The 21684-nt window shown below is 39.8% G+C and overlaps 2 protein-coding genes across 8 annotated transcripts in view; both read left to right on the top strand.

Annotated features, from left to right (window-relative positions):
• LOC117420477 (TBC1 domain family member 2A-like) overlaps positions 1–10147 on the top strand; it is a 40890-nt gene extending 30743 nt beyond the window's left edge. For 4 of the 7 annotated variants that reach the window (XM_059028927.1, XM_059028936.1, XM_059028938.1 and 1 more), the window contains 6 exons: positions 1154–1654; positions 2806–2926; positions 3451–3636; positions 4008–4129; positions 5389–5584; positions 6456–7068. In XM_059028927.1, coding sequence (XP_058884910.1) covers positions 1154–1654; positions 2806–2926; positions 3451–3636; positions 4008–4129; positions 5389–5584; positions 6456–6572 — 1243 coding nt within the window. In that variant the 3' untranslated portion in view covers positions 6573–7068. The other 3 variants (XM_059028943.1, XM_059028955.1, XM_059028948.1) reach the window with 3 other exon arrangements.
• A 6607-nt stretch (positions 10148–16754) lies between these two features.
• Positions 16755–21684, top strand: part of LOC117420797 (coronin-2A-like) — an 81549-nt gene continuing 76619 nt past the window's right edge. The window contains exon 1 of the mRNA XM_059028914.1: positions 16755–17051. The gene's annotated coding sequence lies outside the window, so the exon portion shown is untranslated. The remainder of the gene's footprint in view (positions 17052–21684) is intronic.

The following is a 21684-nucleotide window of genomic DNA, read 5'->3' as shown; positions in this document are numbered from 1 at the left end:
TTTTATAAATTATGTGTAAAGATTATTATTATTTTTTTATACAGCAAATAGATTGATAAATGCACTGACATCTTCAAAATCAACGTCAAAGTTATTCAAGCACTTTACAATAGCTTGTGAAACGGTGTTGTCATTAACAGCCTGTAGGTGAAGTGTATCTGCAAGGACAGCTCTCAGTTCTATGTCAGATGCGTGTTCACCATTTAGGCCCTGCAAAACAAATACAATGTGAAACACATATTGCTATTGGGCATCAGTCAACTCGTCAGTGACCATTGACAAGCAACCAGACTGTTTTACTAATTCCATAATCTCCTGCTTGTGATAGTCGGCAACTTTAGGTAAGTATTCACGTCTCAGCTGGGCTGATGAAGGAATCACTCCACCATTTGCTACACTCGGTATGAAGAAATTACGTAACTTTTGGTTGTCCAGTTTTTCAAGAGGGATATTTGCGCAAACAAACACCCGTGTCAGGTCAAAATTGAATGTGTTTCGTGCTTCACGGTTTTCAGTGGACTTTTGGAACATGGAAGTTCACGTTTTTGGTTTCTTGGATTTCCGTCTTTCTCTTTCAGTGAATACTTGAATCTAAATACCTGTCAACAGATGATTTGCAGTAACATTGCAGGACATACAGAATAGCTTACCTCCATCATATAAAATACAAATAATAATTATAAGAATATTGAAAAAATCACGGTATTGGGCTAAGTTTGCAATTTCTGCGCAGTTCGTGAAATCTCGATTTACACAGGGCCTTATACATAACCCTAGGCAGGTTAGTTTCAGGCACACATACCATTTACACATAACCCTTTCCTGGTTCTTGTACTGGTTTCCAAACACATTTACCTCCTCCTAACCGTCAAACTTCAGCCCACTCCCTTCTCTCCCTTTGTCTCTCTCCGCCAACTGTTCCAACTCAACTAACTAACTCAATGCTCTCCTGCAGCGTTGGGGAGGAATACGCTGGCAGAGGGGACTGATTAGAAATATAACAGTACAACTTAACACAGAGGTTCATTACACATAACTAAATCACAAAAACCTGGAGCCATGCACCTACTATACAATGTTGTATGATAATTTAGGGAATATGTGAATACTGCATGTTACCAACATCCTTGTTTAACTTTCTGTTCCTTCCCAGTGAATACGACGACTATGGATTCAAGACCATTCCTGATTATGAAGTAGAGGACGTGAAGCTCCTGGCCAAAATCCAGGCCCTGGAGATCCGTTCCAACAACCTGCGCAACAATGAGATGGTGGACAAGCCCTTGCAGACCAGGTGGGCTAACTACCTGGCCAGCCGTCCCTTGGACCAGCTGGCTCCCTCCCCGGAGCTGAAGGGCCTGATCCGGTGTGGGATCCCTGTGGAGTACCGGGAGCAGGTGTGGCGCTGGATCGTGAGGACACGGACGCAGGTCTATAGGAAGCGGAATCCCAATCGCTACCAGGAGCTGAGGAAGCACTGCGAGGTGTCGGAGCATCCGGCCTCGCGGCAGATCAGGCTGGACCTGCACCGCACCCTCACCAGCAATAAGCACTTCTCCTCGCCCACCTCCGACGCAGTCCAAAAGCTGCAGCGCATTCTGCTAGCTTTCTCCTGGCAAAACCCCACCATCGGCTACTGCCAGGGCCTCAACCGGTACTGTACCTTTTGTATTGAAAGTTCTTAATGCCATTCGCTTATGTTAAGTAGTAAAAGGTGTTGCCAAAAAAAACAAAACACTTTCTTGTACTTCTTGGACGTGGACTAGCATAACTTATCCTTTTCTAAAACAGGGAATAATGCCTATTACCGGTAAGCAGTGCCACAGGTAATGGCAGCATTACCGGTGTTTAACATTTTAGAGCACTTCGTTGGAGGTAGCTATGCCAGGAGACTATACTAGAGCAATGTGTTGTTGTATTATAAATAGCAATAAGAATACACATGCAAACAGTGTTTATTTATTGAGTTCAGAAATATTTGAGAAATTATGACACCTAGTGGTTGTTAACTGTGTTGTGTATTCTTAGCTACTCATCCCTCCCCTGTACAATATATATTTTTCTGGAATCACGAATATACTGGCCCAGATATGTTCTTTAACATTCTACACAACTGTAAAGACAACTGTGGTGGAAAGCACGAGTGGCCATATTCAGGCAGATTAAAAATAATACGATGGCCAGTCCCTGACCATCTTCCAGCGCCTCCTCAAGACTCACCTCTTCAGACAGCACCTGTAGAAACTCCTCTTTTCCATCTGGACACTTATCACTCTTCCTTAAATGCACTTTACTTGCTCTTATCTGCTCCCTATTTTACTGCATTTAACCCTGTACTTTAGAGTACTGTAATCTGTTGAGTGTCATTTAATCTGTAGTATTTTGTATTTAATTATATCCTGATGTAACTATCACTGACACTGTTATCTGTTCCGTTATTGAATCGTATTTTGTCATATATACTTGTACTTGCTAGAACCGAAGTGATTGTATTTTATCTTGCTCTTAGTTGTATTAATACGTGTACTGATTCTTGAAATGTATTTTTGTCTACGACTGTAAGTCACTCTGGATAAGGGCGTCTGCTAAGAAATAAAATAATAATAAATACAAATAAGTGTATAATTTACATAATTTCTTGCTAGTTTCATACATCAAATGTATTTATTCCTCTGAAAATTTATTTCAAAATAGGGCCTAAAATGTGTAAAAATGTGGCTTGGCACACCTATGTGTCCCCCTTTTCTTCTGAATATTAGCAGCATACTTCCAGTGGAGTCATGTGGTGTGTGTTTCCTCTTGCAGGTTGGCAGCTATTGCACTTTTAGTTCTGAAGGATGAAGAGGATGCCTTCTGGTGTCTGGTGGCTGTTGTTGAAATCATAATGCCACAAGACTACTACAGCAAAACCCTCACTGCCTCTCAGGTACAGTATGTACAACAACTGATTTCAAATCAGTGAACCCTCTTCTTCCCTCCAGGGACACAAGGACGCAACAAGCCCTTGCCACCTCTCGATCTTAGGCAACTTTCTGTGCCTCATTTTCTTTTCCCTTGCGGTATCCATTGTAGAGCTACCTTCTGGATATGGGTTTGTTCTATCCTGAGTACGTGGCCTATACACCTCAGTCGTCTTCTTTTTGTATCTGTGATGATTTGATCTTCTCGTGGAGGTCTTTATTTGAGATTTTGTTTGACCAGTTTTTGCCTATTTTCCAAAGGCACCTGTTATGGAAATTGGCTAATTTGTCCATGTCTCTCCGTTATTACTAAGAAAATGTTAAAATATTTGTGACATTGCTCGTCAGCCTATAGCTGAGTTTTAATGCTATCCCCTTTGCTTCACCAGTAAGTACTGTGGATGTGCTAATTCAGGCAGTTATAGTCCCTATTTGTTCTAACAGCTGAGCAACTCCTGCTGCTCTAAGCAGAGCTCTTTGTTCCTTGCAGGCTGATCAGAGGGTGTTCCGTGACTTTCTTGCTGAGAAGATGCCTCGCCTGACGGCCCACTTCAAGGAGCACAGCATCGATCATTCCCTCATCACCTTCAACTGGTTCCTGGTGGTCTTCGTGGAAAGCCTGGTCAGCGACATCCTGCTCAGAGTGTGGGATGCTTTCCTCTATGAGGGCACAAAGGTACAGGGCCGGCTGTGTTAGTAATTGATCCTTTAATACCCACCCCCCCACCACCAACACTACCCACACCACCCACACTTACCCAACTGTGTTGAAACGTGCTTAATACATTTTTCAGCACAAATTGTTGAGAAAAATTGTCTTAACTTGCAAACATGTGCACAGTATGTCACACTTACATTGTAACAGCTTATCCAATTATTTAAAATTATAGTAATGACATTTTAGAGAGTTATATAGAGTAAAAATGAAAAACATGGAAATAAGTAAAATATAATTAATTATAAAAGGGCTCAGTCCAGTGACGACTTGATGAGTGAAAGTATCCTTCTTTTTTAACCTGAACAGTATTTCCTTCTTTCTGTTTCCAGGTGATATTTCGCTATGCACTGGCCCTCTTTAAGTACAATGAAGAGGACATTCTAAAAATTCACGACAATCTGGAAATCTACCAATACCTCCGTTTTTTCACCAAAACTATCTCTGATGGCAGGTGAGGCAGAATGAGGATGATGATAATGTACAGCAGACGCATCAGACCAGTTGCTGTCAATCACAGACTGTATAAACAGTTCACACTCATCTCACTCACTTGCCATGCTTTTAACCACTAGTAAAGTTAGTGATTTCAATAAACTGTCTTGTACCATTTTGATGATGGTAAATGTGAACAGTGATTTTGCAGTTTACTGAGCTTTACCATGCATCCACTATGAAACTGTTAGTCCTTCTTTACCATTCACTTCCTACAGGTAATGGAGGCCCCACCTCACAGACCCACATAATGTCCTCTTTGCAGCTTAGAAAACAGATGTACTGTATGTATAGCTGTTTAATGAACAGTTTGCAAGCAGATTATTAAAGTGTTGAACAATTTAACTGGTAGGTCAATTGGCTGGTTTCACAGGCCCTGATTAGCACTAATCCTGAACTACCTATTGTTATCTTAGGTAAGGTAGTCCAAAATTAGTGCTAATTGTAGTTTGTGAAACCAGCTGTTTAAGATCCTATTAAAAACAGAATTTTCTTGCCATTAGGTCTTAGTAAAAATAAGTTATCCTAAGGATGAATAATTCCAAGGTTCTGTTGCCTTTTATTTACTGAAAACATTTCCTTTCTGTTATACTGTAGCACGGAACTGGATCAATCAGTCTGCTTTCTCTTGATTTTCAGTGAAATAACTGGGATTATATGATAATAATTTGGCAGAGCTTTCTCACAATGACTGTAAAGCAGCAGAAATATGTTTCCATTTAGTTTTCAAAGCCTTTTCATTGGAATTATTGATCCAATCACCATGTTTCTCCTCTGCCCAGCCACTAAACCTGAAATACAAATGCATTCATTTAGATGCAGCCATTCATGCTTCAGTATTAGACAAGAATCCAGGCAGTGCCGGCTGTGCAGAGACAGGGGGACATTGACTGATTTGGACCACCTGAAGATTGATACACTGTAGAAGTTAATGGGTTCAATCTCTAAACAATTATGTTATAAAATTAGCAAGTAACAACTTTGTATGTCAGACTTACATTTTTTGTTCCTGTTAGAACTGTGCATTGTTTCTCAAGTGTGTATGTTTGTCTTTTTGTCTTTTTATGAATTTAATTTTGGCAGGCCCATATTTTGTTGTTTATTTATTTATTTATTTATGTATTTTTTGAAAGGGAAAAATGCAGAGTTCCCAGGTCCTTTAACTTTGCAGTTGTTTCATCAGTGGCATTTTGTTTTCTCTGTATCTTCTGTCTTTAGGAAACTAATGACCATAGCGTTTAATGATATGAACCCCTTCCCTATGAAGCTGCTGAAGAACAGACGAGAGTTTCACATGGAGAGGCTGACAGCCGAGCTGCAGGAGCTGGAGAGAATACAGGAGGAGTTTGTGAAAGAACAACAAGTGGAGCGCAAAGACAAGGACCTGGACACTGCTGTCAGCGAAGACGAAGAAGTAATACAGACTGCAGTTAGCTTGTATCACATGTCCTGACGTTATTGAAAAATTACACATCACTGATACTATTTAAACTAATTTGTTTGCTTTATTATTCCCTGCTGTGGAATATAGTGCGGCTTACATACTGTGTATGTCACACATACATCTAACTGTTATCCTCTGTCTGTTGTTGAGTATATAGGTATGTCAGACTTACATTTTTATATGTACATACTGTTTATCGTAGGTCATGGCTCTTATTTTGTAATGGCGGGCGTCATCTTATGTAAGGTAGTCCAAGATTAGTACTAAGTGTAGTTTGTGAAACCAGCTGTTTAAGATCCTATTAAAAACAGAATTTTCTTGCCATTAGGTCTTAGTAAAAATAAGTTATCCTAAGGATGAATAATTCCAAGGTTCTGTTGCCTTTTATTTACTGAAAACATTTATTTTCTGTTATACTGTAGCACGGAACTGGATCAATCAGTCTGCTTTCTCTTGATTTTCAGTGAAATAACTGGGATTATATGATAATAATTTGGCAGAGCTTTCTCACAATGACTGTAAAGCAGCAGAAATATGTTTCCATTTAGTTTTCAAAGCCTTTTCATTGGAATTATTGATCCAATCACCATGTTTCTCCTCTGCCCAGCCACTAAACCTGAAATACAAACACATTCATTTAGATGCAGCCATTCATGCTTCAGTATTAGACAAGAATCCAGGCAGTGCCGGCTGTGCAGAGACAGGGGGCCATTGACTGATTTGGACCACCTGAAGATTGATACACTGTAGAAGTTAATGGGTTCAATATATAAACAATTATGTTATAAAATTAGCAAGTAACAACTTTGTATGTCAGACTTAAATTTTTTGTTCCTGTTAGAACTGTGTGGGGCTCCCGAGTGCCGCATCCAGTAAAGGCGCTCCACGTGGAGTGCAGGATATGCCCTATAGGCTGGACGTCGCGAGTTCGAGTCCAGGCTATTCCTTTGCCGACTGAGGACAGGAGCTTCCAGGGGGCGACACTCAATTGGCCGAGCGCCGCCCGGGGGGAGGGAGGGTTAGGTCAGCCAGGGCGTCATCGGCTCACCGCGCACCAGCGACCCCTGTAGTCTGGCCGGGCGCCTGCAGGCTTGCCTGTAAGCTGCCCGAGAGCTGTGTTGTCCTCCGACGCTGTAGCTCTTGGGTGGCTGCATGGCGAGTCCGCAGTGTGAAAAAAAGGGGTCGGCTGACGGCACACGCTTCGGCCATTCCAAATTTGGGAGAAAATAATAAAAAATAATTGGCAACGACTAAATTAAAAAAAAAAAACTGCATTGTTTCTCAAGTGTGTATGTTTGTCTTTTTGTGTCTTTTTATGAATTTAATTTTGGCAGGCCCATACTTTATTGTTTATTTATTTATTTGTGTATTTTTTGAAAGGGGGAAAAATGCAGAGTTCCCAGGTCCTTTAACTTTGCAGTTGTTTCATCAGTGGCATTTTGTTTTCTCTGTATCTTCTGTCTTTAGGAAACTAATGACCATAACGTTTAATGATATGAACCCCTTCCCTATGAAGCTGCTGAAGAACAGACGAGAGTTTCACATGTAGAGGCTGACAGCCGAGCTGCTGGAGCTGGAGAGAATACAGGAGGAGTTTGTGAAAGAACAACAAGTGGAGCGCAAAGACAAGGACCTGGACACTGCTCTCAGCGAAGACGAAGAAGTAATACAGACTGCAGTTAGCTTCCATCACATGTCCTGACGTTATTGAAAAATTACACATGACTAATACTATTTAAACTAATTTGTTTGCCTTATTATTCCCTGCTGTGGAATATAGTGGGGCTTACATATTGTGTATGTCACACATACATCTAACTGTTATCCTTTGTCTGTTGTTGAGTATATAGGTATGTCAGACTTACATTTTTACATGTACAGTTCGGCTTTTATTTTGTAATGGCGCGTGATGTACCGACATACTTGTTTTAGAGTCAACAAATTAAGTTTACCAAACCTGTCAAAATGCAGAATATTAATGGAAATAGGTGTGTTGGTAATACACACACACTACATCTCTGAATGCTTGACTTCAAATCCAGTTTAAGTCACACATGAAAGGAGTATGGTGGTCCTAAGCCCTCGGCTTCCACATCACAAAACCAACACACAGTGCAGCACAATTGGCACAAAGGGCAAACCTGTTTCTTATCTCATAAAACAGCCTTTTACTATAATTGTCATCTGTCAGTCTCTGAATTTCTTCAATCAGCAGTTCCATTCCACTCAGATCAATTTAGTAAATTAATTATTTTGTAGTTTCCCAAGAAAACAAAAACTCATTAGAGATCTTGAAAATTAATGTCTTGAAATGTGATTAATTTAGGCCAGGCTAATCTGAACAAGTACAGAGATTCCAGTTACTTTTCAGACCGGCAACCAGATTCCAGATTTTCTAAACGAGACTATCTCTGAAATAAACTTATTTTTTATGCATTGGTTGTTTGTTTATATTCCTGTAAATTGCATAGTTCAGTTATTGCTAAGTTAAGAGAAAGACGTTGCTCTGTTTAATTATGTTAAATTGTATGGCAATCCTTCATGATTTGCATGAATTCACTTAGGTTTAGAGGTACAGTTTTAATTCATGTACCTCTGATAAACCTAAACTAAGTGACGAAAGCAAAAACACAAACGTTTTTTACTTGAGCTTGAAAAGGAAAAAATAGGATGAATACAGTGCTATATATACTCTGTGTGTGTGTGTGTGTGTGTGTGTGTGTGTGTGTGTATATATATATATATAATTGATCGCTACATATAGATTTTTCAACGCTGGTAAAATGTTTAATTCAGTAATGATTTTAAAAATGTTTATTTTTTAATTTTTTAGGGATGCAAGACATGTAACAACTACGTGTCTAAAGTTTTTAAATGCCAACTGTTAAATAAATAGAATTATGGATATTAATGTGTTGATAGTAGGGATAGCTTTTGTGACTGGAGCATGGCTGCATTGTCTATTGCGCTGAATTTTAACCAATTTTAACAAATTGTTCCCATTATTCTTATTTTTTATTTTAGCTTTTCTCTTCAAATATTTTTTAGAAAACAAAAAAGCACAAACAAAATCTCAACGCGTTTCGTCTTATTCATGAGTAGACTTAATTTGATACAGAGGAACACCCCTTTTTTATACACTCAATTTTCCACAGGTTATTAATCACCTTTTAAGAGATGGCTCAGTTGACAAACAACTCTTGAGAAGGGAAACTTTTGTGATATTTTTTTTTAATTCTGTTCCACCACATGGCCTTAATGAAGACTTTAAATATGGGTATTTTTTGTAGAATGTATGTTTGTATGTATACAGTATATACCTCTGTTCATTATTCAAGTTGCAGAGTAAAAAGAAAAAAGTAACTTAGTAAAAGAATATTTAGTGGTATGAAAAGTTTTGTGTTGACGTACAGATTGAGTGTTTAAAATAATATAAAAAAGTATGGTCTTCTGCCTTCTGTTGTCATTTCTGTACCTAATTACTTATTAATTTCAGTTGTTTTTGATTGTTCTGATTGTCAATTGAAGGTTTGTGACGTAAAGGTGATTAATCGCCTGTGGAGAATTGAGTATAAAAAAAAGGGGTGTTCCTCTGTATCAAATTAAGTTTACTCATGATTAAGACTCTGTCGAAACACGTTGAGATTTTGTTTGTGCTTTTTTGTTTACTAAAAAATATGAAGAGAAAAGCTAAAATAAAAAATAAGAATAATGGAAAAATGTGTTAAAATAAATTATTTTTGTGAAGAATGGGTCTTTTTCACTCGAATCAATGTATAAGGGCCTGTTGGCAACCAATACAAGCTGCCTTTATTTTCTCAGGTGTTGCCAGGTTGATTACCTGGTCAAAGACTAAACACATACATGTAAAACATTTAGAACATATTTGTATTCTGTATTTGTATATTATGATATTTTATTGGATTTTTTATGTACGTATCATTGCACAATAGGGAGAATTAACGAGAACATTTCTAATATTTAGGCGTTCATTTTTGTATTGCTGTTTTATAATGTGATGGCAATCTGAACTATAGTCAAAGTCTCTCAAAGTGAATTATTATTTTAGGAAAGTATTACGGCACAAGCACTTATATATTATCAGTGTCACTCTCCTCACAAGGTTAAACTGTGAAACCCAGAACATACTTTAACTGGCTGAGATGAGCCCTTTTCAAGGCATTTTCTCTGCTGTATAATATAACAGAACTTGTTTTTTGATGAAATGGTGTGCATTTTTTGCATCCTTTGTGTAAGGTATTTGAACTGAAAAACATCAAATACTGGTATTATCATTGTGTTGTTTTAGATTTGTTAAACAAAATCTTATTCTACTGAAAATATTTCTCTTTTGTTTCTATAAAGGTTTATATAAATACAGTAATAACATTTGCTGACACTGCAGTGGAGAAACACTTCATTTATTAATTTGTCCCACAGCAAATTCAGAAAAGATTGTTCTACAACAGTGTTAATACCTCCCTTTAGTTTACTGATAATAAATGTTAATAAAAAACATTAACTAATATTAAACTGCTGAAACGTCTGTATCTCTTTTCCCCAATATATTTCTGTTTTACTCAATGACATTCCAGTTAATTATTCAACAGCCAAGCTTTTATGTTGTATATCCTGATGCAGTCAACATTTTAAAATCATAATTTTTTCATCTATGTTTGGAAAAGGAGACCGTATAGATAAAAGGTAGTCGAGGATCAAATGATGATATATGAGCCTCTAATACAATCACGAATAATATATATTGTAACAAAAGGCTGTCACTGGGACTTTGTGCATGCGTCTGTGCTTGAAGTGCTTTGCAGAGCAAAGTTGCATGGTCTGCGACCGTGCTTCCCATGCGTAGGAGCGCTTACCCTGCTGCAGACACTGTTCTCCTATACTGGATTATTGGTGCAACCTTGCAGGATCATTATATGTACCTTGCAGGAGCCAGGGGGAGTGGGGCTGATAGTGGCCACTGATTGGTCGTGGTTATCCTGCAATGTTGTAGGGGTTGTGGGCTGTAAGAGGCAGCTTGCATGCTAGACAGGAGTGGAGAGTTGGAGAAGTAACCTGTCTTGCTAAGAAGTATGTAGCCTGTTCTTTAATGCAAAATAAAAGTGATTGCTGCTTTTGAAGAACGCCTGTTTCACACTTCCATTCTTACCAAGTCATTACTATATATATATATAGTATGTTCTAGTGCACTGATGGTGAATTAGGATCACTAACCACATTGTCAAACAGGTTATACAGCAATAACGATCCATGATGTGGTACGGAACAGAAAAGCCAGCGCTCTTCCTGCAGTGATTTAGAGGACAGATCTCAAACCCCAGTGCACTGGAGCGGACATTTTTAAAAGAGCTTTGAAACAGACTTTAAAGTTATAAGTGTAAAAAGTTGTCAGGATGTTAACAATGAAAACAAAAATTAGAGGTACCTTATTTAAACAGTTGTAGCAACAAGTGGGGACATATTTTTTCGGAATACAGTTACTCTTTAAGATTGAGCTTTATGTTAATTAGCCATGAGGTTTTTGAATGCTCTGTACTCCCAACACAGAAGCACATGTGTGTGCAAATATATTTTTCTTATGTGTTTAATTTACTTTTCTACCTTCATAGAAAAGTGTGTAATGTGTAAATGTGAAATGATCTTAAATGACCAATTGAAAGGTATTGTTTTTTCTGATATTCATTTATTATACCAGTATTTTTTGTTCTTTACATGGCCCCAGACATCGTTTAAATGGTGCAGTTGAGTTTACCGCAGGTTATATGCACCTTTACAAAAGAAAATGTAAAAGTAGCAGCCTTAATATAGAGAGGAGTGTTCTCATTAATGGTTTAAGATTGAGTACTTAGTTTTGGTTTGTATAAACAGGGTGCACAATGTATAAAAAGATCTGAGACCTGGGTGCCGATTTTGATACTTGTGAGGGAGACGGTATTCAGTTCTGGGCACATATCGTATCAAAGATCCCTTCTATGGGCCGTTTTTATTTTTTTTCCCCCCCCTTGAGTCGACCAAGGTTCAGCTAATTGGTACATGAACAAAGCACAATCTCGTTGGAGATAATTGCTTCAAATTACAGTCACAGATTCTAATAAGTAAATCACTCCCTACCCTAGTCTTAAACATCTGGTATAAAGAAAAGCTTCAAAATGAAATATGAATGCCTCACAGCCAAGGGCACTGTATATTGGTCCTAATTCAAATTCCTTTTGCCTCTCTTACTAAATGACATTCTTCGTCACATGTGACATCTTGGCCACTCATTAATGAGGGCATTTAACAGCTCTTTCAAGAGAAGAATGGCTGAAGGGTTACCTACATAGTTTCAGAAACAACGGTCAAACAAGGGTTAAAGGATTTTGCATTATAGCAAGGAAGTGGACCAATCTTACTTTCTAATAAGGAGATTTATTTTACTATACATTTTCCCAACATACAATTCCACTTCATAAACAGTGCTAATGTGGCACATCTTTTCTTTCATAGCTTTCAAACCGGATGCAACTAATTGCAGAGTACCAAAATGTAAGCAGCCTCCACCCATGCCAGGTTTCTGTCTCCAGTGAATTGAGTATTGAAAAATTATGCAGTAGGTCTAAAGTATTACTCATTTCTGCCAAGGCCACACCATATAGACTGCAGATCTCCCTAAAGTTTTTATTTTTTTATTTTGACTACAGCTACAGATTACAACGGCGTCTACTTGTCCCGTTATGAAAAGATTCTTTAAGTATTTCAGTGAGTAACATCACAATAGAGGCATCTCATATTACAATACTACATTTATAATTCTAAGTTCATTATGCAAAGCGCCATACCATGATCAATGGGTAGGTATTCCATTGAAATGGACGGGTAGCTGGGAAAGTGTAGGGCATCAACAAATCTTCTTCACAGGCACCCGGAGAGCAATCGTGAATATGAATTACAGAATATGAATATGAATTACATATTGTAATACTTCATTAATACTTAGAAACAACAGCCATCATAGAATCAATAAGGGACAGGGCCGCCATGTGCAGCCAGGATGACACTGGACCATCCACAATGATTAGTTGAAGTTCTTGAGGAAAGCTGGCGGTGAAAATCTGCTGGTCCTGAATGACTCATCATTTTTTTTTTTTTTTTCAGTTTAGTAGTCACCAATTGTTTTTATTATTTTCCCCCCAATTTGGAATAGCCAATTATTTTTAGGCTCAGCCCACCGCTATCTCCACCGCGCTGACTCGGAAGCGGCGAAGACGAACAAAAGCTGTTCTCCGAAGCGTGTGCCATCAGCCGACCGCTTCTTTTACACACTGCAGGCCCACCATGCAGCCACCTCAGAACTACAGCGTCGGAGGACAATGCGTCAATTGTGCTCCTGTCCACGGTCGGCAGTGGAATAGCCTGGACTCGAATCGGCGACGTCCAGGCTATAGGGCGCATCCTGCACTCCACACGGAGCGCCTTTATCGGATGCGCCACTCAGGAGCCCCAAAATGACTCATCATTTCTGAGACTTCCTTATGAAACATAAACTTGTGCAGTCTTTGGAATATAATTGCCTGCCAGTTAAATACTTGTTCTCAGGCCTCTATCAAAGTCACTGACATGTATTATGTATGAAAGCAAACCACCATAGTATTAAACCACCGTACATTCATTTCTGAACCCTTTTCTTTCAACACACTAAGCCCAATTAAAAGTGAAAATTATATTTATTTTCCCCCAACAATAAGATGAGATTAAATATTGTAATGTCCACTAGGCGGAGACATAATTCAGTTTCTAACACACCAGTACGTTCTTTTTATACAGTATGCACAGTCTTAAACATAAATAATGTTATCTGCAAAAGTGGGTTACCATTGTGATATCTTAATCAATATTTCTTGATGAAACTGTTCTTGTTATAAAGTGTATTCTAATAATATTTGTACTTCTTTTTCACATTTTGTACTATGTTTAGTATTAGATAGTAACTTTGCCTTTGCCACTAGTGCGATATTAGGCTAGTCTTGCGTGATAGTATTATTCCATAATGAACCATGCAGTATCTGCTGTTTATTTTATAGATACTACTTGGGTAATAATATAATTTATTGAACAACTAGGGGACACATCTTTTGTCAAACAAAGCAAACTCACACATTGTGGAACACTACAGCCACCAGCTGCTACTGGGAGCGACTAAGCTGTAGCATGCACTGTAGATAATGGCTGTTCCAGGTTTCCCCCTGATTTGGGATTCTTGGGATATAAAAAAAGTCATTTTTAGTCACAATGAACAAGGCTTATCTGACAGCCTGCTAGAGGCGGATAGGCGCTTAGTTGGCAGGTGCTTCTGCATGGTGTTTCACAGAGAGCAGTTTCAAATGTGCTGACTCTGGAGAACACACTTTACTGCAGATTTCCAACTCTCAACTTCCCTTCCCTTGAAAACAATTTAATTATCTTCACCACAGTAGACCCTATTGACAGTATTGTAGTGTTTCAACAGGAGGCAGAAAACAGGAGAGGCACGCTTGGTTCTTGGTTCGATGCTTTTATTTCCGGACGCTATCTCACACCCACCAGAGTCCACTGCTCTGTCCGCTTCTCTGCATTCTGCTCAATCACCCCAGCCCCCCGCATCTCCTGGATAATCCCCGCAGCCACCTTGTGTCGGAACAGGGGCAGTCGGTGGGGTGGTTCCCAACTGGGTGGGAATCGGCCAGTGTCGATCTGGTGTTGGACCATCCCAGTCCGTCCTCCATCCTCCGGTCTGACTGCAATGAGGTGCTCAAACTCCTGTAGGAGTGCGAGGAGTTGGTCGCTCTCCTGCTCCTTGAGTCCCTCCTTGCTGCACCGGTACACTCCCCATGGCTTCATTGAGGTGGCTTCCTGTCATTTCCAGGTGGGGGGTGGCTTGTTTCTTTCATCCCTCTGTGTTCTTCTCTCGGATCGCGCCCATTGCAGGAGCCCTTGAAAGGGCTGGCATTTACCAGGGTTCATGCAGTGACTGTTGCGCTGGGGATGGTAATGGTCATCTAGGAGGAGAGACGGCCCCGCCCCGGTCACTGTCCCTCTCGCCCGTTGAAGGAAGTTGAGCCCCAGGATGCACTGATCCTGGACCCAGACCTCCTGGTTGAAGGCGGTCTCACCCAGGTTATGGTAGCTGCCCATCTCTTCCTTGGCCAGGTTCAACAGCACCATCTGGGCATCCCCTCTCAGTGCCGCCGTCAGTTGCTGTGCCTTGTCGCCCTCGCTCCACTTGCACAGCTTACCCAGCACAGTTAGTTGAGCGTGGAAGGCCTCTCAGTTCGTGGTGCCATCAAAGCTGGGCAACTTTGCTCTCTACCGTCCTGCTGTACTGTAGCCGCCTTCAGGTTAATCAGCCTGCGGTCTCTCCTGGCTCCAGGTATCCGGCGTGATCCCATGCTCTACAGCTGGTGACCACCGTCTTTCAGCGCTGGCCAAGACTCGTCTCTCCTCACTGAACCTGGCCTGTCCCTCCATCAGGCCGAGCTCCTTCTTGCACTGGAGCAGCTGCTCCAGCTCATGGTACATCTCTCCATCTCTTAACCTCTCCTGCTTGACGCTCGGGGGTTCCATCTCAAATCCCGCTCTGACACCACTGTAGCGTTTCAACAGGAGGCAGAAAACAGGAGACACATTTGGTTCTTGGTTCAATGCTTTTATTTTCGGACGCTAGCTCGCACCCACCAGAGTCCACTGCTCTGTCTGCTTCTCTGCATTCAACCACTTTACTCCATACAACAACAAGATGGTGTCGCAGCGCCTTCTTATAACATTAGCCCCATCCCCCTTATGCAAATAGGGTATCAGGGCTCAGGCACATATCCCATTGGCCCTCATCCACACACTAGGATCAATGGGGACAGACTAATAACAACCAATCTTAACAGACCAGGGAAGACAAACAGACAGGTTACATTATACATAGGAACACATACACTAAAGGTAAACAAAGCAGCTGTGGAATACAGCGGGAGGGAATAAACACACGTAAACATAGACAGCGGGGATTACAGAACACAAACACAACTGCACGGACCGCTCCGCAGTGGTGGAATGACCTTCCTACAGATGTCAGGACTGCCCAGTCCCTGACCACATTTCGGCGCCTCCTTAAGACTCACCTCTTCAGACAGCACCTGTAGAACTCCTCTGTTTTTCCCCTTTAAATGTGCTTTACTTGCTCTTATCTGACCCCTATTTTACTGCATTTAATCCTATACTTCAGAGTACTGTAATCTGCCTAGTGTTTAATCTGTAGTATTTTGTATTTACTCATATCCTGATGTAACTATCACTGACACTGTTATCTGTTGTATTATTGAATTGTATTTTGTCACACTTGTACTTGCTTGAACCAAAGTAATTGTATTTATCTTGCTCTTAATTGTATTATTACTTATACTGTAATACTTGAAATGTATTTGCTTATGATTGTAAATCGCCCTGGATAAGGGCGTCTGCTAAGAAATAAATAATAATAATAATAAAAGTATAGCAGGGATTCTGTCCTATCCCTGTGTGATTTATACACAATATACCTACATCATATCTACAATATATTTTGGGACACTTTGGGGGCAGACAGATAGACAGACAGACAAACAGACAGACACATAGCTAGATAGATAGATAACATATAACTATAATGACAGAATAAAGAAATATTGCAGTTATTGAATTCCAGCCATCATTAATTCATGTATTAATAAGCACATCGTATATTTCAATAACGTGAACACTAAACTCGCGTACGCCATTACAAACTGTAATTTGCCTTTTAGTCATATGAATTGGTTGTGTATAAATATTACAAAATCCCGGCCGTCTACATGAATAATACATTCAACAATTATTATACGATAATAAAATAAAATATACGATATCAAATCTAAAATGACCTTTATTCATATAAAATGATCGAGTCGCAATATAAAAGCAATATAAATCCTAAATAGACTCTAGTTAAGCAAAACGCTATCAGTATGGCTAATTATTAATCAAAAGCCCAAACATATTGCACCCCCTAAACCCCAGAGACACACAAAGAGAATCTTTCTTTCTTTCTCTCCTGCTGTTGATCGGCCACTCCTTTCTATGCACCCCCCTCCATTCGCATAGTGCAGCGCCAGCCCTTTTCTGAGTCACTGCGGTGTCTAACCAAACCCACCTTGCTGGCTGCTCTATTTTTTTACTCATCCACTCTGCCTCAGAAAACCCTGTCATGACTTATGAATGAATAGTACACCCCTGACACCTAATACCCCCATTGGATAATTTAGCCACCCAAGGAAACATCACGTTCGTTTAACACGTCTTCCACTTGAGAGTGTTACTATTCACTCTCTGCGGCAGATTGTACTTTTCACGAGAAACGCTGATTTTCACCTGGACACATCCTTTATGATCATCAAAGGTAGGAAAAACAAACAACAAAGTCAATGTCAGTGGCTGTGCGTTCAGAAGTGAGCACTTCTAAGGTAGCATCGTATTAAAACTGTTTTTGCATCATGTTCCTGGGGAAGCTACAGTTAAATCTGTAAGTTCCTATTACAAATAATTACGCTTGCCTGACGTTCAATGCAAAAACTACCCTTTCTAAGTATTAGTGTTTTCCGCGTTTGTAACCCGTACGTTATGTATACCTCAGATAAAATGACTTGTTTAAACTGTTTTTAAGTCCTTTTTATTTGTGTTTATTTTCTGTTTACTTTTTGGAGTCAGACTACCTGCTGTTTTATTGGTTTAAAACACCTTTGTTATGACGTTTTCCAACATAAATTAGAAGCCTACCATAGACTACATTTTAACGACGTATTCATTAAAAAGTATTGATATAGTAGTGCCTGGCGGCTATGGTTTAACTGTTTGTTGTATGTGAACAAAGTTGTGAGAAGTACTTTTCCGGTCACTTTCTGTTTAAGACCGGGGACCAAGTAACCAACATTTTTGTCACACTAGTGAAGCATGCGTTTGTGATGTATTGTCAAACTCGTGGTGCTGTCAGTAAGTGTTTGCTGCCACCGGTGTATTTTTAAAATACCCTGTTCTCATCTAAAGCTTTTTGTTTCCTTGGAGTTCTGAGGTATCACTTTCACAGTCTTGTTGATCAGCCCCACTAATTGTACGTTATGTGGCTTGTGTCAGAACAAACGGTTTGTGTAGACGGTATGTCGATTGGAATCGGAGCGGCCCTGCTGCTGCCGTTGCCTTTCATGCATAGATTTCAGTGATGTAACACAATTTTTGTTCCTGGGTAGTAAGTGTTATTTCCTAATTGCTTATGCCTCAAAAGTATAGAAAATGTCTATTATTCCCCACAAACTTTGCTTTTGTGACCAGGACAGTGATATTTTGAAATGTACCTTTTTCCAATGAGAAAACGGGCGAATTTGTGTCTTTTCGTTCACATAAAGTCAGAAAAAAACAACATATGAATCCAAATTAACATGTATTTATACTAAAGTGATACAAAAATGACTACAAAAGATTTAGAAGTGAGTAGTTTTTCGAGATTTACGATTATACTGTAAATCACTTTCACGAGTCAGCCCCCAAATGTAGTCTCCCATCATGTTCTCGTTATACTGTCCTTGGTAGCGGCGTACAAAGTCCAGTATATCCTGGTGGAAGTGCTCGCCTTGCTCCTCCGAGTACGCTCCCATGTTCTCCTTGAATTTATCAAGATGAGCATCAAGGATATGGACTTTGAGGGACATCCTACAGCCCATTGTGCCGTAGTTCTTCACCAGAGTCTCAACCAGCTCCACATAGTTTTCGGCCTTGTGATTGTCCAGGAAGCCCCGAACCACTGCGACAAAGCTGTTCCAAGCCGCTTTCTCCTTACTAGTGAGCTTCTTGGGGAATTCATTGCACTCCAGGATCTTCTTTATCTGTGGTCCGACGAAGACACCGGCTTTGACCTTTGCCTCAGACAGCTTAGGGAAGAAGTCTTGAAGGTACTTGAAGGCTGCCGACTTCTTATCTAGAGCTCTGACAAATAGTTTCATAAGGCCCAATTTGATGTGCAGTGGTGGCATCAGCACCTTCCGGGGGTCCACCAGTGGCTCCCACTTGACGTTGTTCCTCCCCACAGAAAACCCGGTCAGCTGTGGCCAGTCCCGCCTGTAGTAGTGCGCCTTGGTGTCCCCGCTGTCCCAAAGGCAAAGATAGCAGGGAAACTTGGTAAAACCGCCTTGGAGACCCATCAGGAATGCCACCATTTTGAAGTCTCCTATGACCTTGATGCCATCTCAGAAAAATGCAGCTATGTATCCACTTAGGCAGCTGGAACTAAACTGAACTGGTGGGCTTAAGGCCCCTGTATTTATACTACTATTTATATTACTGGAAAGTTCTAGAAAGTTCTAGAAGTTACTCCAAGTTTACTCAGCACTGAATCTATCTGGAATGTTCTGGAAAATAGGTAGATTTCAAAATATCACTGTCCTGGTCACAAAAGCAAATTTTGTGGGGAATAATAGCCATTTTCTATACTTTTGATGCATAAGCAATTAGGAAATAACACTTACTACCCAGGAATAAAAAAAAAAAAAAAAAATGTGTTACACGGTGAATTATACAGTGCTGTGGGTTCTCTCTGTGTGGGGTTCACAGGTCTTGATAGTAAGCACTGTAGCTGCAACACATTGACCCTGGGATAGGACTGGGACACAGAAGGCAGTAGGACTAGTACAAGGGGTGTTTTCAATAATAGTCAACTTTAATTGTTTTTTTGGTTTTTTTACTCCCCTATTGCATAGCAGTGTTTGTCCCTTCCAGGTTTTACTACGAGTCTGATTAGCCACAGTTTATAGGTAACACAACAGGCTAAGGTGTGTCTTATGAAACAAATGGTAAAACCAGGACTGGACCGACCAAACTGTAATGGGAGTCTTACCATCCCTGTAATAAATGGTTGGTGCAATCTAGGTGAATTCCCTGGTACTGTAAAATGCTCTAAAAAAACAAAAAAAAAAACAGTTTGATCAAATCAATTCTGTAGTGCACATATTCATCGACAGTGTGTTTGTTGTTTCCACCATGACAGTCTACATGTAAACCCAATGCAAAAAGGTGTTCTGTGGTGTGCTGTTGTTTATTAATCACCCTATAGATTAATGTTTTTTATCTTTGTCTATCCAGTGTTTTTTTCAAAATAAAAGTAATTGATTAAACTTCTGATTTCAGAGTTGTCTGCTGACAGAGCTGTATATATGTTGATCTAGTATTAAAAACCTATGATACTGTGTTTTTACAGGCTAACATAGACAGTGTGTTAATTGTTTGCCCATAAGAGTAAATAAACCCCCCTAAACTACTTTGTGCGCATTTTAAATATTACTTACCATTGATTGGCACGTTAATATATAGACTTTTTAGAGATCGTGCGGGCTGAAATAATCCTAATCCTCAGATATCGATGATGTTATACACTACATTTGAAGACCTCTGGGTTAAAGTTCTAAAGGGCATGCACTGTTTCTGGAATGCAAAATACCATAGGCAGTTCTGTCTACCATCTGAACATTGGAATGCATTCCAACATATTTAATGTAGCTGTACAGCAGGCATAATTATATCTTCTTTTAGAAGGATTGCCTTGAGTAAAAAAAAAAAAAAAAAAAATCCTCAGTAAGATCATTAACAATAATTGACCTGCAATTAAATTTCTTTCTTTCTAGTTTGAACTCCTTCCTTTCAGAAAATGTCCCTTTGCATTGTACCTGTTTATCAAGTGCCTATTTGCATCCCAATATCAAAGTACCAGCAGAGGTGGAAATAAGACACCCCCCCCCCCATTTAATAGCTGTTTGATCCATTCCTGTTTTTACTGTGAGTTTAATAAGACGCATATTAGCTTATTACCTATACACTGTGGCTAATCAAGTACCTGTATCTCATATTTGCTTTTGCCCCTTAGGACTGAAACTGACTTGCAACAGGGTAGATTTTATATACTACACAGTACATGTTAGGTATCCTCAAAACAAATGAGTCAGTCAGGTGAGGGGCAATCCATATACAAACACACTGCGTGATTTTAAAAGCACTTGTACGTTTACCTGCAGTGTTACTTATTGTACTTTAACATTAAGCCCATTAGACGGTATTAAAAAAGATGTACCTTTTATATAGTATTTTTTAAATACCATCCTGTGGCAAAGTGGGTAAGTGTGTGCAGGTGAAGGTAATACAGCAGTGCAGAAGAAACAGACGATATCCAGGTGCAAGGGTGTTTATTGATCGTATTTTGTCCAGAGCCTGACGGCAAACAGCTAAACAAAAATGATGTAAAGTGATACAGCAGCATGTATCACTTTATTTGTAATCCCCGGGTTTGACCCGTAACAAAAAGTCCAGTCCTTTATCACCCACACGTAACACAAAACACATACACAGTGGCTTTAGTGAGTGAATTAGTGCTTGTGATGCAAATTACAGTTCTTCGTGACAACAAGGGAAGTGCTGGCCTTCAGCTACAGCTCCGGATCGTGTTAGTAGTCTAAGTAACAACACAGTTTTTACTTGAAAAACAAACGAACACTCACCTTTTCTCACAGGTTTCTCCTTCTTGGTTGTTTCTAACCATTTACAAAGGAACAGATCACTTTACTACGTCTCCCTTTTTATACCCTCCCTCATGACCCCTTGGTTAACGAGCGCATCCGCTCCTCCAATCCACAGATGCCACGCTGTTTCCCGTCCAGGTCAGATGGCCGACTTCCACCTAACCCTGAGAATAAACTGTCATGCCGTTTAGTCCAGGGTACTCTGTTCCCTTTACACAGTGCCCTTTCAGATCGGGAGGGAGATCTAACACCAAGAATCATTCGATCTCTGTCACACATCCTTAACTTGTTATGATGTTTGTAATAGTAATTCTCATTGCAATGTCTCAAATGTTATGTTTAAAGGTATGTGCAGCTTTTGAGTTGTAGTTGCCGTAAGAACATAAGAAATGTTACTAACAAGGGGAGGTCACTTGGCCCATCAAAGCTTGTCTGGTTTCTAGTAGTTGATTGATCTGAAAACTGTCAAGCTGGGTC

This window comes from Acipenser ruthenus, chromosome 1 (assembly GCF_902713425.1).
Source record: "Acipenser ruthenus chromosome 1, fAciRut3.2 maternal haplotype, whole genome shotgun sequence".
Classification (NCBI taxonomy): Eukaryota; Metazoa; Chordata; class Actinopteri; order Acipenseriformes; family Acipenseridae; genus Acipenser; species Acipenser ruthenus.
Note: the sequence above shows the minus strand (reverse complement) of the source record. Positions and strands in the feature narration are given on the sequence as shown.